The sequence below is a fragment of the Pelodiscus sinensis genome, chromosome 5 (genome assembly GCF_049634645.1).
Source record: "Pelodiscus sinensis isolate JC-2024 chromosome 5, ASM4963464v1, whole genome shotgun sequence".
Classification (NCBI taxonomy): Eukaryota; Metazoa; Chordata; order Testudines; family Trionychidae; genus Pelodiscus; species Pelodiscus sinensis.
Genome location: NC_134715.1, coordinates 94,151,340 through 94,168,562, shown reverse-complemented (window position 1 = coordinate 94,168,562; position 17,223 = coordinate 94,151,340). Strand labels below are relative to the sequence as shown.

The following is a 17,223-nucleotide window of genomic DNA, read 5'->3' as shown; positions in this document are numbered from 1 at the left end:
GTAAAAGCAATTACTCCTCTTTAATGTCTTGCTATGTAAAATAATACACACATCCCTAAATTCTATTAAGATCTGTTGATTCCTAAAAGGACTCTAGAAGATTTTATATACTAAATCTGAAGAAAAAATATGTTATAATACACAATTTCTTGATACAAGATTAAGTGAAAGATTTGTTCTATACCAGGGTGGGCAATAATTTTTGATGGGCCACTCCTAGGATTTTGGAAAGTAGTCGAGGGCCACACTCTTCAATGGTATTAATGGAGGAGGTGCATGGTCTGGGATGGAGGCTGAGTGCAGGAGGGAGCTTGGGGTAAAGGATTGGGGTACAGGAGGGAAAAATGGAGTCTGGGAGGGAGTTTGGGCAAAGGAGGTAGTTGTGACCAAGGGCAGGGAACTGGGGTGCAAGGTTTTGGTATTGTTACCCCCAAAGTCTCAATAACAAGCAGACTCTTTTGAATTAATTTAGAATGTAGGATAAGGGATCTGATTGATGATGTTAAATGCTCTGGTTACCAGAGGAGAGGCCCCTGACACCAAATCTGATCACCGGTGATTTCTCCCCAAAAGAAACATGCTTGGAGTCCAGATTAAAGTTCACTAATATATTATAAGAATTTAAATTGACAAGTGCATGAAGAAGAAGAACGACAACCAACAAATCCAACCCCCACCCCAAAACAAAAGAGAAGACAGAAAGATCCCCAATACAGGTAAGGTATTTATATGTTACACAAGTCTCTGTGTCACCAATGGTGGTACTGGTGCTTGTGACCTTCTACCTTTGGGCTCAGGTTAGCCCTCAGAGAGGAACCGCAAGTGATCCCTTGTAGATGGATCAATCCTAGGCTGTTGCCACAAGAGCCAATGCTGATGATGAATGGTGGTACACTTCTGGTACGATTCTCGTTGGGCCTTCACCACAACGGAGTGTTTCAGGGATGATGGCAATGTTATGGTCTGAGGCGGGTAGAGATTAAACACCTCTGTTTGGTGTATCCCAGATCACCAGTGCTGAGCCCTGTGGGAACCCACCGCAGTTGTGAATGATCCCTCTGCCTTTTCCCTCTGTGGCGCTGTCAGGCTGGAATGCTACTCTTGAAGGGTAACCGTCATTGGATCCTGATCCTTTGATACAGGGAAGTGAGCCCTCAATGGCATAGACGCTCCCCCTCTCTGACACACGCTGTCCTCACAGACACAGATAGAACACTGACCTCCCTTGGGGTGCAGTGATTTTGTAGAACCTTTGGCGGGAAAACTTGTGTAGGGTGGTGTGCACAATTTCGGGCTGGGTGCAAAGGATCTGCATGCCTGGTGCAAGCCTCTTTGTGCCTTGTGCACAGCTTTTGCATGCCATTTGCATAAGTGGTAATGAGCGCAAAGACTTCTGGTGGAAAACAAGTCCAGATCTTTCCACAGAGTTCTGATGGTAATCTCCATTTTGTTTTCCAGTCACTGATGACAATCGCCATTTTAAGAGTGCACCTTACCAAAATTCTGTACACAGCAATTGCACTATAATCATTATGAACAGATCAACATTATAACTTTAGAGTCCCACTAACAGTATGTTACCTAGGGTAGGAGGGGATTGTGATCTCGGGCTGGAGACTGGGATGCCCAATCTGGGGCGGGGGGGGAGGCGAGTTATGGATGAATGTAGAGCAGCGGGGCAGGAGTGTGGGGCAGAGGGTTGGGGAAGGCAGGGGCTGAGGTGGCAGAGGCAGGTTCTCGCCAGGAGACTTACTTATTTTCCTTCCCACCTACAGAGCTAAAGGCTTGCAGAGCTTAAAATCTTTTTGCCTGCTCAGCCATGTGCTTGATTGAGTGAGCAGGAGGGCTGTGTTTTGTGAATGCCTATTAATCAAACAGGTAGTTCCCAGTGGCCAGTGTCTGTCCAGAAACTGGGCAATGGGATTGTGCTGGGGGTGGGAGCGGCGTCTGAATCTTCCCCCTTTCCCTCCGGACTCAAAGAGAAAGCACCCCGCAGCCATGTTTCTGAGTGGCATGCAGGACTGCCAGGCAAGCAGGAGAGCCTGCCTGGGGCTCCCCACTGCCTCCGTAGGCCAGATCCGGTGGCTTGGCAGACCGAATCTGGCCCATGGGCCATATTTTGCCTAGGCCTGTTCTATACTGACATTTAATTCTCACAAAAAATTCATTATTTTATCTGAATAAAAAAGTTTACTAGTATTGACACAGTGGCATATTGGCCTTTCTGGAATAAGAAATATATGCATTTACTCCTGTCTTTAAAATATTTGCATCAGATTTTACTATACGTGGCTCATTTTGACTAAGAGACCCATTTTGATTGTATCTGTGCCATGCTATTAGAGTATTTTAAATCCTTTCTACTTAGCATCTGCCCCTGCTACTAAATCAGAAGAAGATCAACTAATAGGTCTGCCTGTCCACAGATATTAAATATTGCAAAGAATGTGGGGATTCTTTTCTTTCCACTATCATTCCCTCTTTCCTCCCTGTCCCATCTCCCCTAAATATTTTAGAAACACCTGCGAACAGTTAGTGAAAAACTAAGAAAAGTGTGAGAAGAACTGAGCTAGTAGATGCTCCTACATAAGATTGCTTTTGTTTTAGGCATCCTAAAAATCCTTGAGATCCATTCATGGATAGGGAAGATGAAGGCAGCTTCTCTGCTACAGTAGTTAAGTCTGCAGTTACCTGTGCCAACCTTGCTAACTTTCTTTGTACTAGGGATGTTAGATAGCAATTAATTGAACAGTCGTGTAACTGCACAAAATATTATCGATTACACAAATATTCTATGGTCCCGGTGGCAGAGCCCCTTACCACCCTGCACTGCTGCCTCTGATACAGAAGCAGTAGCACAAGGTGGCAGCAGTTTCTGTCTGTGGAGACCTTGGACTCCCAGCAGACAGAGGTTGCATCGGCATCAGACTGTTCTACGGCAGCCTCCTCTGCCCCCACCCCCACTGCTGACTCTGATGGTGAGACAGAAGCGCAGGGGAGACGGGGAAGCAGCTTGCGTGCGCCAATACACGCAAGGAGCTGGCTTGAAAGCTGGTTTCCTGTGAGTACCGGCTCCCGCCTGCCCCCTCACCCTCCTCACTGCAGTCTGTCTAACAGAGGCAGCAGCACAGGGGAGAGGAAAGGTGGTTCTGTGGATCCAGTGCTCGTGGGAAGTCAGCTACAGAGGCAGCAAGGGGAGCGGGAAATGTGTATAGTCAATAAGATTAACCGATAAGCCTAGGCTTATTATATACTCAACTACACTTGGACATCCCTGTTTGTAGATGCTTGGCTTCTATCCCATTTATCCAGTTCCTCCTTTTGTTTGTTTCTTTCTTTCTCTCCCCTCCCTGCATTCTCATTTCCCTTGACTTTTGCAATATGCCTGTATTTATTATACTATGACATCAGCAACAATGGATATGGAAAAAGGAAATGCTGAAGCTCAGTGTTCAGAAGGGTCATGACTTTTATTTTGACCTAATTCTGGATGTAAATAAGTTTGAAAGGGAGTATGCATATGCATGAAAAGGGAGAGAAAATGAGAAGAAAACATTGCTGTTCAGGTTTAGATATTTTGTGGACTATATAACTTGTAACGGGATCAACAAATATTTAGAATTATATTCCAAATACATTTAAAAATTAAAAAGGTATATTATAGAATACTAGAAGGCTGTACCCTGTGCTCACTACGCTTGCCAACCCCCCTCTGATTATATCATTCTGTCACGCATCAGGAAAAACATTTATATATATATATAGAGAGAGAGAGAGAGAGAGAGAAAGAGAGAGAGAGAGAGAAAATATGTTAATAAACACATCACATTACTGCAGTAACAAAAGGTGAGCGTGTGCACAAAATGGCTTTTATACGAGGGTTTATTAAGAGTTTCATGAAATTTTTGCAAAAAGTTAAAAGATCGCTAGCAGACTTTTTCCCTCGCAGAAAGAACTCCAAACATTTATGCAATTTAGATAATTTAGTAAGAAAATTACACTTAAGTAAAAGTAACTTAATTCTGAAATACATGAGCCAAGTCCTCACTATAGTAGAGCTATAGGTCGCTATGACAAAAATCAGACCTTGAGAGACCACTGAATCATCAAAACCAGGAGACAAAATTACTGCAATATAACACAAATTCTCCACCAACTTTATGTTTAAAGTTTCTGTTTTTAAACAAGAATCACAAGCATGGATTCATGTCCTTCTTTCATTTCTCAGATATTTCCACAGCACAATCATTAGTCTCCAGTCTCTATCACATTCTTTTGCAGTTCAAGAAAAGCAGATTACACAGAATGACTCCTCTTCTATAGTGTCCAAAGCAGCTCTGAGGCTTGAAAAAGTGTATTAAGTGATCGAGTTTCTCTCTTATGGAACACTTGGTTAGTACTATATAATTGTAACAGATTTCATATTTGGTTAATGGTGGCTTTCTGTACTCTTGAGCACCAGGCCATTCCATTAATAACTTGCCTAAATCTGTTTGAATGGAGAATTTTCAAATTTCTATTAAAGCAGAATAAAAATGATCAAGTTAATATTTGTTTCATGATTGTCAAGGCTGTTCCCCATTATCTCACTCCAAAGCCTTAAAATACCTTGCCTCTATAGGCTTCATTTTAAAAGCTTCCAAAGATCACAGATTTCCTGGCCTTGGGAGGTAGCTGTCACCAAATGGTGGGAAAAAACACCTTTCTTCTTGAACCAAGGAAGAAGCACTTGCACATCTTCCAGAGGGATACCCAAAGCTCTTTTGCCATAAGAGAGCTTGGAATAAAAAGAGAAAAACTGCATTCTCAGTCTTAGGCATGCATACATAGACCTCCTGTTATCCTTTAGGACACAAAAATCAAATCATGCCTTAAAAAAGGAGTTTTTATTAACAAAATAAAAAGCTATACCTGATAAAGCATACTTTCAGCTGCTAGGTGTTATAGAACTGAGAAAAGAAGAGATTAAAACACAGTTTAAAATACAATGTATGGGGGGAGGCACATGGATTTGGCACAGAGAAGTTTAACCAAACAACAGAACAAGGAAAATAACCTGATCACAACCAAATAGACATTTCTCCCCATCTACTTAAGATCCGTGCTTCAAAGTCCAGTCCATTTCCATGCCCAGTATTCTTTGTAGGCATGATAGTTCTTTCTGGTTCAATTTGTATTCTTCCCCCAACTCCTGGCTTAAATACTCACATAAAGAAAACAGCATGCAGGTATATCTTTCCATTTAAATTTCAACACCTTTTCCCATTGGCTCTTCTGGCTCCCTGACAACACCTCCTAGCTACCTGAGTTTAAACCTTAAGTAACTGAATGCTGGGATGTTTAGAAAAGGCAAGCACTTTGTCTATCCATCACAATGATGGATTCAAATTCTCTCCAAATAAACCCTCTTTGCAACAAAAATCTGCCAGGTCATCCATGATGGAAAATTGTCAGAAAAAATCCAGGTCACAACAGGTGTACGCCAAGGCTGCCTTCTTTCTCTATTACTCTTCCTAATTGTCCTAGACTGGGTCACAAAAACAGCATATGTTGACTCAGGAAGGGGACTCCAATGGACTCAAACTAGGAAACTTGAAGATCTAGAGTTTGCAGATGACTTAGCCCTGCTTGCAGACAAATTAGAGCATATGCAAGAGAAGACAGATGCCCTACAGGAAACAGCTGAGTGAGTGGGCCTCAAGATTAGTTAAGAGAAGACTTGGCTAAGAATGTGGTGATCCTATCGGAGGGGTGAATTTCAAGAGAAGCTGAAATTACAATTGAAGAAAAAGCAGCGCAAGAGGTAGATCAGTGTGTATACTTGGGTAGTGTTATCAGCAAGAATGGGGGAACTGAAGAGAACATCAGTGCAAGAATTAGAAAGGCGCAACAAGCTTGTGCCATACTATGACCAGTCTGGGGTACAAGAGCCATTTCAACAACAACCAAACTACCTATTTTCACTTCCAATGTGAAATCAGTGCTGCTGTATGGCTCGGAGGTGTGGTGTGTTGTCCAGAGCAAAACTAAGAGAATTCAGATATTTGTCAATAAATGCCCTAGACACATTCTCCAGCTAAAGTGGTACAACAGAGTGCCAAATGAAACCTTGTGGAAAAAACAAATCAGAAACCAACAGAGGTCCAGATTAAGAAAAGAAAATGGTGATGGGCAGGCCACAGTCTACTGTGAGGAATGTATCATGAGACAAGTGTTAGAATGGAATCCAAAGGGAAAGAGGAAAAGGGGACGTCCCAAACAAACATGGCGACGAAGTTGCCTGAACGAAGTAAAAGCAGCTGCCGTAACATGGGATCAAATCAAGACGATCGCTAAGGATTGCAAGAGATGGAGAATGACTGTGGAGGCCCTATGCTCCATTAGGAGCCCAAAAGACTAATAGAAATAGCAATAAAAATCAAATCTCTTTAGTTTTTTATGCAGAATATACAAAAGCAAATTAACTACTGTGTTACCCTTATTTTCCCAAGTCTCTCAAAATGTAACTAAAGAAAGACTACAACTGTAATCTGATGACTTAAAACACTTGAGATCAGTTCAACTATGCTTTTGTGTTTTCATTCATTGGCAAAGAAGTTTATGTTTTATCTGCTTTTCAAAAGTCTGTAAAGTTTTAGTCCACTGAACATTTTGGCATGCCCTTTCAGGGTTTTTTTGTTGTTGTTGCAACAATCAACATTTACAATTAATAAACAAGAGTATTTAATTTAGCTGAGTACACCTGAAGTAGTAAGCAGTCTGCCCCCCTTCTGTATAGTTCATAACATATCTGACCACGCTATTTGTTTAAAAGCATGGAAGTAAAGTTGTTTTTTACATAATATCTTCTAAGATTTTACCAAACTACCTCACAATAGTCTTAATGTTTAATTAGCATTAAAACTCAACATGATCAAACTGCAGCCTTCCGATATTCTTTACACAGTTCCCCACCTGCAGCCTTGAGAAATAATGTTAAAAGAAGTTCAGCCAAATTCATCTCCTCCTATCAGCAGAAGTACTGCATACAGTCCAGAAACAATGCTTCCCTCTCTATTAGCTTTAGCACAGTAGCTTCATTTTACTTCACCAGCACAGAATACAGATCTGAATGAGACTAGCAGGAAATAAATAAGAGAGGAAATAACATGAAGACAGAAGGAAAATGACAGCTATAGAATCTGTCCTCTCAGATGAGTGTTTTTTCCACAAAAATATTAAAACTAGATTAAGGTACCACTAGGGAGTTGCGCCCCCTGCTCGCTATACTTGCCAACCCCAGTTCTCACTCTGGCCACCGGGGAGGCCCAGGCTGCAGCTGCACCAGCCTGGGCCCCTTCTCTCCCACCCCCAGACTCACCACCCCAGGTCCCTTCCCCCTCCCCACTTTCCCCACTCCAACTCGGTCCCTATCTCCTGCCCTGCCAACCCAGCCCGCGCCCCTTCACCCTGCCCCAGCCTTGCCAGCCCAGACCCTTTCTCCTCTCCCTCACCCATCCCCGGCCGCGCCAGCCCAGGCCTTTCCTCCCTCCCTGCCTCCACCCCCAACCACACCAGCCTGGACCCTTTCTTGAGGCCCCACGCTCTCCCCCGGCCACCAAGGGGAGGAAGGGGGGCCATTCCAAGGCCTCGCAGGCCCCACACTCTCCCCCTCCGCGGTCACTCCAAGACCTCACAGGCCCAGTTTGGCAACCAAGCACTGGGCAAAGAGGAGAGGAGAGGAGGCAGGCAGGATGCAGAGTGATGCAATGATGTCATTCTGTTGTCCCGCAGGAAAAGGTTTTTTTATAGAGAGAGAGAGAGATGTTACAAAAGCAATAAGCGATGTCTCCTCAAATGTATCTAAAACAGAATTTCACAAAGTAAAGGCTAAAGGAATGAAATGGAAAGCTATTATGTTTCTTTCACCATTACAATATTTACAACTGTACCTACTTATATTTGTAGAACATTACAAATATAAATAATGCACATAATTTTAAGTCTTAGGACATAATGTATATTCCCCAAAAAAGTAGCATCCATATTTCCCAACACCACATACAAAACCTAAATGATGATTCTTGCATGGTGCTTCCGGAATTATATTGTATCTCCCTACTGGGGATGTGAATAGTTAACCAGAGGGAGTTGGAGCAGCTCCCAGTAGGGGGCTGCTGCAGCCCTGTGAGAGGCCAGCCGCAGACGGGCCAGATGCTCGGGCCAAGCTATAACAGCCCCTGAGAAATGAATCTATGTCATTGCAAATTTTCATTGTATAAACAGTCCTTATACTATAGCCCTACCAAATTCACAGCAGAAAAAACACATCATGGACTGTGAAATCCCCCATGAAATCTGGCTATGGTAAGAAGGGACAGGGCTGATGGCACTTAACCATCTGATTCAGGCTCTAGCCGGTAATCCTAGTCCAGGCTGGGGAGAGATGGAACTTCCTTTTACTTGCAGGGGTCACTTTGGGTACTGAGTCAGACCTCTGGGTACCAACGCCAGAGTAAGAAGCTCCCTGATTGACGGCTGAGACAGACCACAACCCAGACAAAGAAGCTGCAGCTGTCAGTCTCCATCTTCCTTCCCCCCAGCCCCCCATCTCAACCTGGGAATAGAAGCCATGGCATCAGCTCCTGCCAACCCAGGAGGAATGGCTGGAACCCCAACTGTAATCCCTCAAGCAAGAGAATGCCATGAAAACCTGCACATAAGGTAACCCACTCACCCATACCCTACAACTCCCAGTTCTGCACTACTGCTGGTTGTGGCGCTGGGTTTTGGGCTTGGAGCCTGACCAGCAGCTGCTGTTCTCCAGTTCTGAAGACAGTGCCTTTTAGTCTGTAATTGAATAGTTTTGTAACTGCATGAAATTTTAGCAGCTACACAACTATTCAATAGTCCCTGGGGGCAAGGCCAGCAGCCAGTGCACTTCGACCCCACTCGTGGGGAGCCCCCCACTACCTCATACTGCTGCCTCTCTCTCTCTCAAAGAGAGAGAGAGGCAGCAGTGTGGGGTGGCAGCAGGAACCAATCTGCGAGGGGAGCCAGTATATAAACCGACTTCCCATGTAGACCAGCTCCCATCTGCCAGCTCATACAGTTGTCTCTCAAACAGAGGCAGCAGCATAGGGTGGCAGCATCCCCTGTCTGCAGGATGTCTAAGGTCACCGTAGACAGAGGCTACACCAGAATCCCATGGAGCAGCCTCTGTCCGCAGCGAGCCTGAGCCTGCTTTGGACAGACACTGGTCCGTGGCAGCAGGTCCTGTCAATGGAGGGGTCTGCGTTCCCCGCAGACACAGGCTGCCACCGTAGAGCAGTGTCTGTCCACAGCAGGCCCAGGCTCATTGCAGACAGAGTCTTGGGATGACAGAGCAACTTCTGTCCATGGGAAGCTCGGATCCCTCATGGACAGGGGCTGCTGCTGCAGAGCAGCATCTGTCTGCAGTGGGCCCAGGCCCATTAGTGACAGAGGCTGCTGCCACGGAGCAGCCTCTGTCTGTCGTGAGCTTGGGCTCTCTCCCACCACCAGCTCCTGCCTGCCCCCTCCCCTGCTGCCTCTGTAGAAGGCAGCACAGGGGTCAGAGGAAGGCAGGTCCACAGAACCAGCACATGCAGGGAGCCTGCTTGAAAGCTGGCTCCCCATGCATATCGTCTCCCACCTGGCTCCCCGCCCACACACACACACACACACTCCACACTGCTGACTCTCTATCAGAGGTAGCAGCACAGGGGCAGCGTGGGAGGTGAATACAGTGCTAGAGGGGAGCTGGCTTACAGGCACCAGCTCCTGCTTCCTCTGCAACCTCTAATACAGAGGCAGCAAGGGGGGTTACATGTAGTTGACAATATTAGGCTTATCGGTTAATCGTGTAGTTGTCTACACACTGACATCCCTAGAGCCTTTGCCAGCAGCAGCATAGAAGTAAAGATGGCAATCCCATGAGCCCAGTACCCTTCCACCCTACACACACAATTCCCTTTTAGGTTGGTGGTACCATGGTTACAACACCATAAAATTTCAGATGTAAACATCTGAAACCATGAAACTGATTATTTTTAAAATCCAATGACCATGAAATTGATCAAAATGAACCATGAATTTGATAGGGCTTTAACTATAGACAATAGTTGTCACTATTAAGTGCATTTCCAATACTAAGCTGAAAATTGAAATTTAAGCACAAAGGTGACTCTCCACTCTTCCTCTTGATACCCATGAGTCACAAAGAAAAGTATAGCTGAGCAGCTAGCTCTTTAGAAATAAATTGATCTGTCAGACTTCTTATGAGTGCCCTGTCCCAATGTTTTGCAAATATAGTATAAGAAATAAAACCCTGCTAATCTGATGATACCTGGCACTAACCCATTTTTAAAGGAAAACATAAACTCTCCTCATGCTCACATACACCACCCCAAAAATTCACCAGCACAATTATCTTCAAGATCATCAGAACTGAATTTGAATAAACATTTTCATACATTAAACGTCTGTACATGTTCTCAATCCCAGCCTTCTGGCTAATTAAACAAATATGTCTAAATGTCAGTTTCTCTTCATGAAGCTATAGAGCAACAACTGTATAGTAATCATAGCATGTACAAACCTGTATCACACAGAGGAAAAAAAAAGAGACTGTGTTTGGGGGAAAAAAATAAAAATACCCTCCTTTTCTTATTACTTCCCCAATACATAAACTCAGGATGTAGGCGAGTAGTCGGCTAATCAATAAATCCAGGCCTTTTTGTTAATCTAGTCCAGTATTTCTCAACCAGTGGTCCAAGTACCCTTAGGGGTACACAATAGAAGTCTGGGGGGTACGTCAACACAACTGAAATTTGAAGAAAACTGATTTTTTTTTAAGTTTTACAGCCCTTAATTATTTTTGTACTTTTTAAACCCAAAAATGTCATCGCCCGCCTGGCTACAATTAAGTTGTTTAAACAAATGTGTTGCAATGGTAGGGAAAAAATGGTGTGTCTGAAAACTGTAGGCACTGGGGGTACTTATAATTTTTTTAAAACGGGAGTACTTATATTTTTTTTGAAAAGGGGATACATTATTAAAAAAAAGGTTGAGAAATACTGATCTAGTTGACCACTCCCTGCCCCCTTGCTGCCTCCTTATCAGAGACAGCGGGAAGGGGGAGGAAGCTGGAGATGGTTTAAAAGCTGGTTTCCCCAAGCACCATCTTTACAATGCCACCTTCCTCCCCCTCTGACTGAGGCAGCAGCGGGGGGGGGGGGGGGAGCAGACAGAGGGCAGGGGAGACTAAGGGTGTGTCTAGACTACAGAGTTTTGTCGACAAAAGTGGACTTTTGTCGACAAAACTATACCTGCGTCTACACTACCGCTGAGTTCTGTCGACATAACGTCAACAGAATTCAGCAGTTTTGTCGACGCTGGTAAACCTCATTTTAAGAGGCATAATGCCTTCTGTCAACAGAGTTCTGTCAACAGAAGGTGTTATTGCATGTAAACTGTCCTTGTGTCTACACTGCCATGTCAACAAAGCAGCTTGCTTTGTTGACAGAACTGAATGTAGTGTAGACGCTCTTTGTCGACAGAAGCTTTGTCGACAGTATCTGTCGACAAAACCCTGTAGTCTAGACGTACCCCAACATGAAGCAGCCTCTGCTTGCAGCATGCCCAGGCTTGCTGCAGGCAGAGTCTACTCTGGCAGCAGCCTCTGTCTGCTAGGACCCTCTGTGGACAGGGGCTTCAGCTGTGAAGCTGTCTGCAGCAGTCCAGGCTGGCCATGGACAGAGACTGATCCAGCCAGGCAGGCAGCCAGCCCAGCTGAGTCCCAGCTCGTGCCGGGTCCAGGACCTACCCCTGCTGTGGCTCGGCAGTTTCCTTATCAACTGAGTAATCAATAAAAATTATATCGACTACTTGATTAGCCAATTAATCACATCTTAACGTCCCTAACAAATGCACCAGAAACAATTAATTCCCTGTGAGTCAATAAAAGTTAGTAACACCAGAAGATGAATCTGTTTTAATAAAAATTTGGGTCTGATAGATAAGAGATGACTTCACCAACACCTGGATATGATGTTAAAAGTTAGTGTGTGCTTTCTCCAAGGCTTTGTCCATATTATGATGTTTTAGACACACAGGATGGGATCTACACTGCAACTTGGAGCAAGCCTTCCAGCCAAAGTAGATGGGGCTGATTTTTAAAAAGAAAGAGGTTATATGCCACCTCAATAATTCACCAATATAGCGGTCCTCAAACTCAATAGAATGTAATCTGTGTCAGGCTCAACTGACTACCAAGACTTGAAGATCCAGCCCACAAAAGCTTATGCCCAAATAAACATGTTAGTCTTTAAGGTTCCACAGTACTCCTCATTGTTTTTGCTGAAACTAACACAAAACCAATATCCATATTATTATAGTAATAAGATGAAGGCCTGAAACATAAGCCAATGTGTCACAGATAAGGTATCAGGTTTGAGGCCTACGCAACAATAGTAAAGATTTTGATATTATAAAGCAGAGTTAAGCTGTGAGCAAGAGGCAGGCCCTGTTCACAGAATTTGACATAACAGGACTGATAATGAAAAATTCTAATAGATGCTAGGCACAGGGGTAAAACACCAATTGGTACTGGGCACAGGTTGAAAGCACATTCTAGAGGGATGGTAACAGCACTTAGTTAAGAAGCACCTTGATACCCACATACTCCACAGATAATAGGGACATACCCACCCAGATTCAGGACACATTCTAAAATTACAGCATGATGGACAGATAGTGGAATTTTTAATGTTAGAGGATGGCAGGCTGATACATCAGAAGTGATATGTAATTTGTTTGTACCTGTGTATAAAGTTGTGTCTTTATCCAGCCTAGGAGCAATGGGACCTTTCACTGGCTGAGCAGGACCTTTGTCAGGGGTTATATATGCAAAGTGGCTCAGTAGAGTCTACCAATAACTATTACTATACTTTATTTGGCAATAAACCTGACCTGTGTGTTCGATCCTTATCTGATTTTGTGGTATTTGGAGTCTGTTGTGTTGACTACTTGCACAAAGTCAACACAACACAGGGGAGGAGCACATGCATAGTTATTATCATTGGATAGAGCAAGAGATCTGACAGGACACCACACCAGTTATTTTTAGTTATTTCTGACACCCAGAATTATTTTTATAGTGTTAAGGTGAGCCTCACTGGTGTGATTCAGTTTGCCTGGGCTGGGAGACTTGATCCCAGCTACAACGTAGACATAACTTTAGTTACAGTCCCCCCCCAGAAGTCATAGTTCAGATAAAGCGAGGCTGTTTTTACCATTATATCCTCCCACCCAGTTGTACCATCTGAGAATGATAGATCTGCAAAATTAAAGTGTAAAAAGCCATGGAGCAATGCTTATTATTATACTCTGGTGTTCGCTTAGATTCCAAATTTCAAATAAAACAAGCCAATACTTGGGAGTTACCAACTCCATTCCACAAAACTATTTAAGAAGTTAATTTTAAAGTCACACTATAAACAAGTATCTTTCCCTATAATACTGGACACCACCTTTCAGATTAATGGATTTTTTAAACCCTCAACTATATATATGCTATTTATTCACCAATTACTTTCTGCATTTCTTATCCTAAACAGTAAAAAGAAATTACGTCAGTTTCACGTTTTGTTTCTTAGTACTGCAATGTCTGGCTTGAAATCTCTACCAGAGTAATGTTAGTTTAAAAATAACTGTTTTCAATTGAATTTACTTTTAATGTGAATTATCTAGAGAGATCTCATGAATTATAAAAAATCCAATTATCAAAATTTAAATTTTGAGCCAAACTTAAATTGACAGCATCCCTTGAAACAGAGACAATATTCTGATTCAGGGTACACCTTATCTCCCTCAAGCAGCATCAGGATGCCTTTGAAGACAACACATCTGCCTCAATGTGTGGAACTGACAATTTTGGCATGTTTAACAGACATGCCAAGTTTATACAATAAATGCAAAACACAAGCCATAAATCCAACATTTTAGAGGTCTGTATCCCCGATAATTGGGCAACCTGAGCCATAAGGCAAAAGTGGAAAACCAAGAACTTTCTTGCTACAGCTTTGGAACGGTTCAGGGATCTCACTAGCCCCAGCTGTGCCTCTAGTTATGGGATATTACACAAGAAGCTGTATCTAAGTGAATTCTCATCCGACTGGGGAAAAGGAGTCTTTTCCAACTACCAGGACACATCGCCAAGAGAATACAACTGATCGGGGTGGAGGAAGAAACACCCAGACCGAGCTCTGCTTCTCCTCACGCACCTCGGGTGCCCAGCCCGGACTGCCCGTAGCACAACTCCTCAAAAAGTGCCTCCGTCCCCAGCCTGCCTCTCTTACCTTGGGCCGAGATAAAGAGAGTCCGGAGGCCGCCTCACGCCGCCTCCCAATCCCAAGTGGTTGCCCGGTGCTAGCTGCCCGGAAGGGGCCAGCTCCAGCTGCGCAGGACGTGCCCGGCAGGTAGCGGCGAGTGAGCGGCCCCGAGGAAGTCAGTGCGCGGCAGGGGAAGCGAGGAGGAGGCAGAAGAGCAGAGGAGGGCGCTGGACGGGGCCCCGGAAGCTGTTTGGGCTGCGCGAGCACCGAGGGGAGGGCGGCGGCGAGCCGGGGCACCGGGAGGCCGAGGCCGGGGGGAGGGCTAAGCCGGCGCGGCGAGGGGCGCCAGGCCAGGGGCTACGGGAGCGTCGGGACGCGGGTGCTGGGGGGAGGCAGCTCCTGGCCCAACGTTTAGTCCCCGGCGAAACTCCCGTGCGGCGCAAGGATACAATCGTGTCACCCACCGAGCGCGGAGCGGTTGCCCTGGGCGGCCACCGCGCCCAGCATAACGGCAGCCGGGGAGAGCCCGGGCGCCACGGCCGATTCATGCGGAGCCATCCCAACTGCTGCCGCCCCGCGCGCTGCGCGCCCCCGCTGGGCGAAAGGCCCCTCAGCCTCCGCCTCCAGCCCGGCCGCCCCGCCTAGGAGCCGGGCGGGTCGCTTGTCGCAGCACTGAGCATGCCCGGGAACCGACGCGCCTCGCTCCACTCCCACAGCCTGTTCGGGGAGGGGAGAAGCCTGCGGGTGATGGTGCGGGAAGGGGGGTGCCGAGAGAGGGGCCAGGCCCGGCTTGCGTATCTGCTGGAAGGGCGCTTTTCGGACCCCCCTGCTCTGGGCTGGGCGATACTGAAGAAGCTGGCTTCACACCTATTTAATCTTGTCCCGGGGCTCCCTCCCAGCCAGCGCCTCAAGGAAGCAAAATAAAATGCAACGCCCACAGCGTTTAGATCGTGAATCTCTTAAGAAAGTTAAACTTAAAAAACAACACAAGGTCTGGTAGCACTTTATAGACCAGCGTTTCCCAAACTGTGGGTCCTGACGGGGGGGGGGGGGGGGTCGCGGTATCACAAGTTTGAGAACCCCTGTTATGGACTAACAAATTGCTACCAGACCTTTTGTTGTTTTTTAAGTTTATCCTGTACAGACTAACTCGGCTACCCCCGAAACTTCTTAAGAAAGTGAACAGGGAGCCCATGGAAGTAGTGGACTGTACATGGCTTGGTTGCTCTAACCATGGGTCTAGCTATAAGTTTGGGTGGAATCAGTAAAGTTTGAATACCATTTGAAAAATACATTTCATTTGCTTTTAATTAATAAAAGGTCTATTTTTAAGATGACTCAATGGGTTTAAAGAAAATTGTGTATGACTGTAGGCATAATTTTGCCCGGAAAGGAATATATTTTGTAATTTGAAACACTTCATTTATTGTTATAATTATATTAAATAGTGAAGGAAATGCAACAAGAACCTTATAAAACATAGGTTTTACTAAATCCTGATTGTTTGCTGTTTATACCAGTGCTGAACGATTCAGTGCAGGCTGATGAAACTTATCTGCTAAAAGACCTTGCATGGATCCACTTGAACTACCCAGGGGCAGAGTTTGAGGGTAGGGGAGTTTGTGTTACAAAAGCAGGAACATGTTGCAGGGAGACACAAAACTGTGTGTAAGAAATTTTGAAATACAGTAGGCAGTTATGAAATAATCTGCACACAGGAGAGAAAGTTTCTCCCTGCCCACTGTTAATTATTTTGTCATATACTTTGTAGCATATATATCTTTTACCATTTTGCTCTGTTATGTTATTGATGTATTTTAAAAAACTCAACAGTTCTTACTCCTATTTTTTTTCCATTATTTTGAGATGATGTAACATCACAAATGGCAAGGAACATGACCAAAAAGTTGAGTGTTGTTCTGTTATGGCTTTCTTTTTAACCAACTCCTCACAGAAAATTGTTAATATCAGTTGGCTGAACTTCCTCTATTGGGATGATTGTCAAAAATAGAATTTAGAAGTGTATAAACAGGTCATTTTGTGGAATGGAGATGCAAGAGAAAATGGTTTTCATCTGTTCTGACTCACTGTGTATCATGCAAGTCATTTATGAGCTGTTTTTTCGAGATGCTTAGAACATGCAGCTCCTGTGCACTTCAGTGGAAGTTGTAGGGGTTTAGCATTTCTAAATCTCTGATTATTCATCTTCTCTGTCCCTTCATTTCCTCCATCTGGAAAATACAGATACATCTACCTATAGCCAATCCAAACTAGTGACGGGCTGTGTCATCCGTGCTCTGCAATTGAGGTGCCTTGCAATGCCTTGATGCTGTTTCTCCAAAATGGACCATTCAAATCACGTTCTGGTTTCTACCTCTAATTGCCACATGCAGGACTCCAATACATCTCCAGTCCTGGATGTCCTCTTCCAAAAAAGTGTGTGCTCTATATTGGGCTGTGGATCCCTTTCGTAGGCAGTTCAGATAACAAAGGCCCCTGTCAGAGAACAATACACAGCAACTTGCCATGTTAAATGAAGTTACCACCACCTTGCAACACTGGGGTGGGGAGGAAGAGGGTTTTCCCATATCAATTTGTTCCTGCTCCCTTTCTTTGCAAAAGATGGGTGATGGCGCATCAATATTTATAACACTTGGCTGGGGTATCAAGTTGTCCCACCTTTAAGAAACAGATTTATCCATTCTGCAGATTTGTCTGGCAAATAAACTTCAGTCATGATTTCAGCTTAAGTTCATAACTTTACATACAATGTTACTGTCAGGGCTGTTCCCCAATCTGGCATTCCAACTGCAGAAGGCAGGGGTCCACAAGAGACCTTAAATACCTTGCCTTTATAGGCTCTGCTTACAAAAATTCCCCAGAGTCACAGATT

The 17,223-nt window shown here is 44.6% G+C and overlaps 1 protein-coding gene across 9 annotated transcripts in view; it reads right to left on the bottom strand.

Annotated features, from left to right (window-relative positions):
- Positions 1-14,975, bottom strand: part of RELL1 (RELT like 1) — a 47,043-nt gene extending 32,068 nt beyond the window's left edge. For 7 of the 9 annotated variants that reach the window (XR_012904330.1, XR_012904329.1, XR_012904331.1 and 4 more), the window contains exon 1: positions 14,795-14,975. Coding sequence is in view for 2 of the 9 variants with exons in the window: in XM_075930591.1 (XP_075786706.1) it covers positions 14,795-14,888 (94 nt within the window). In the remaining 7 variants the exon portion in view is untranslated. Of the gene's footprint in view, positions 1-14,357 lie in introns of all 9 variants that reach the window. The other 2 variants (XM_075930590.1, XM_075930592.1) reach the window with 2 other exon arrangements.
- Between the last annotated feature and the right edge of the window lie 2,248 nt (positions 14,976-17,223).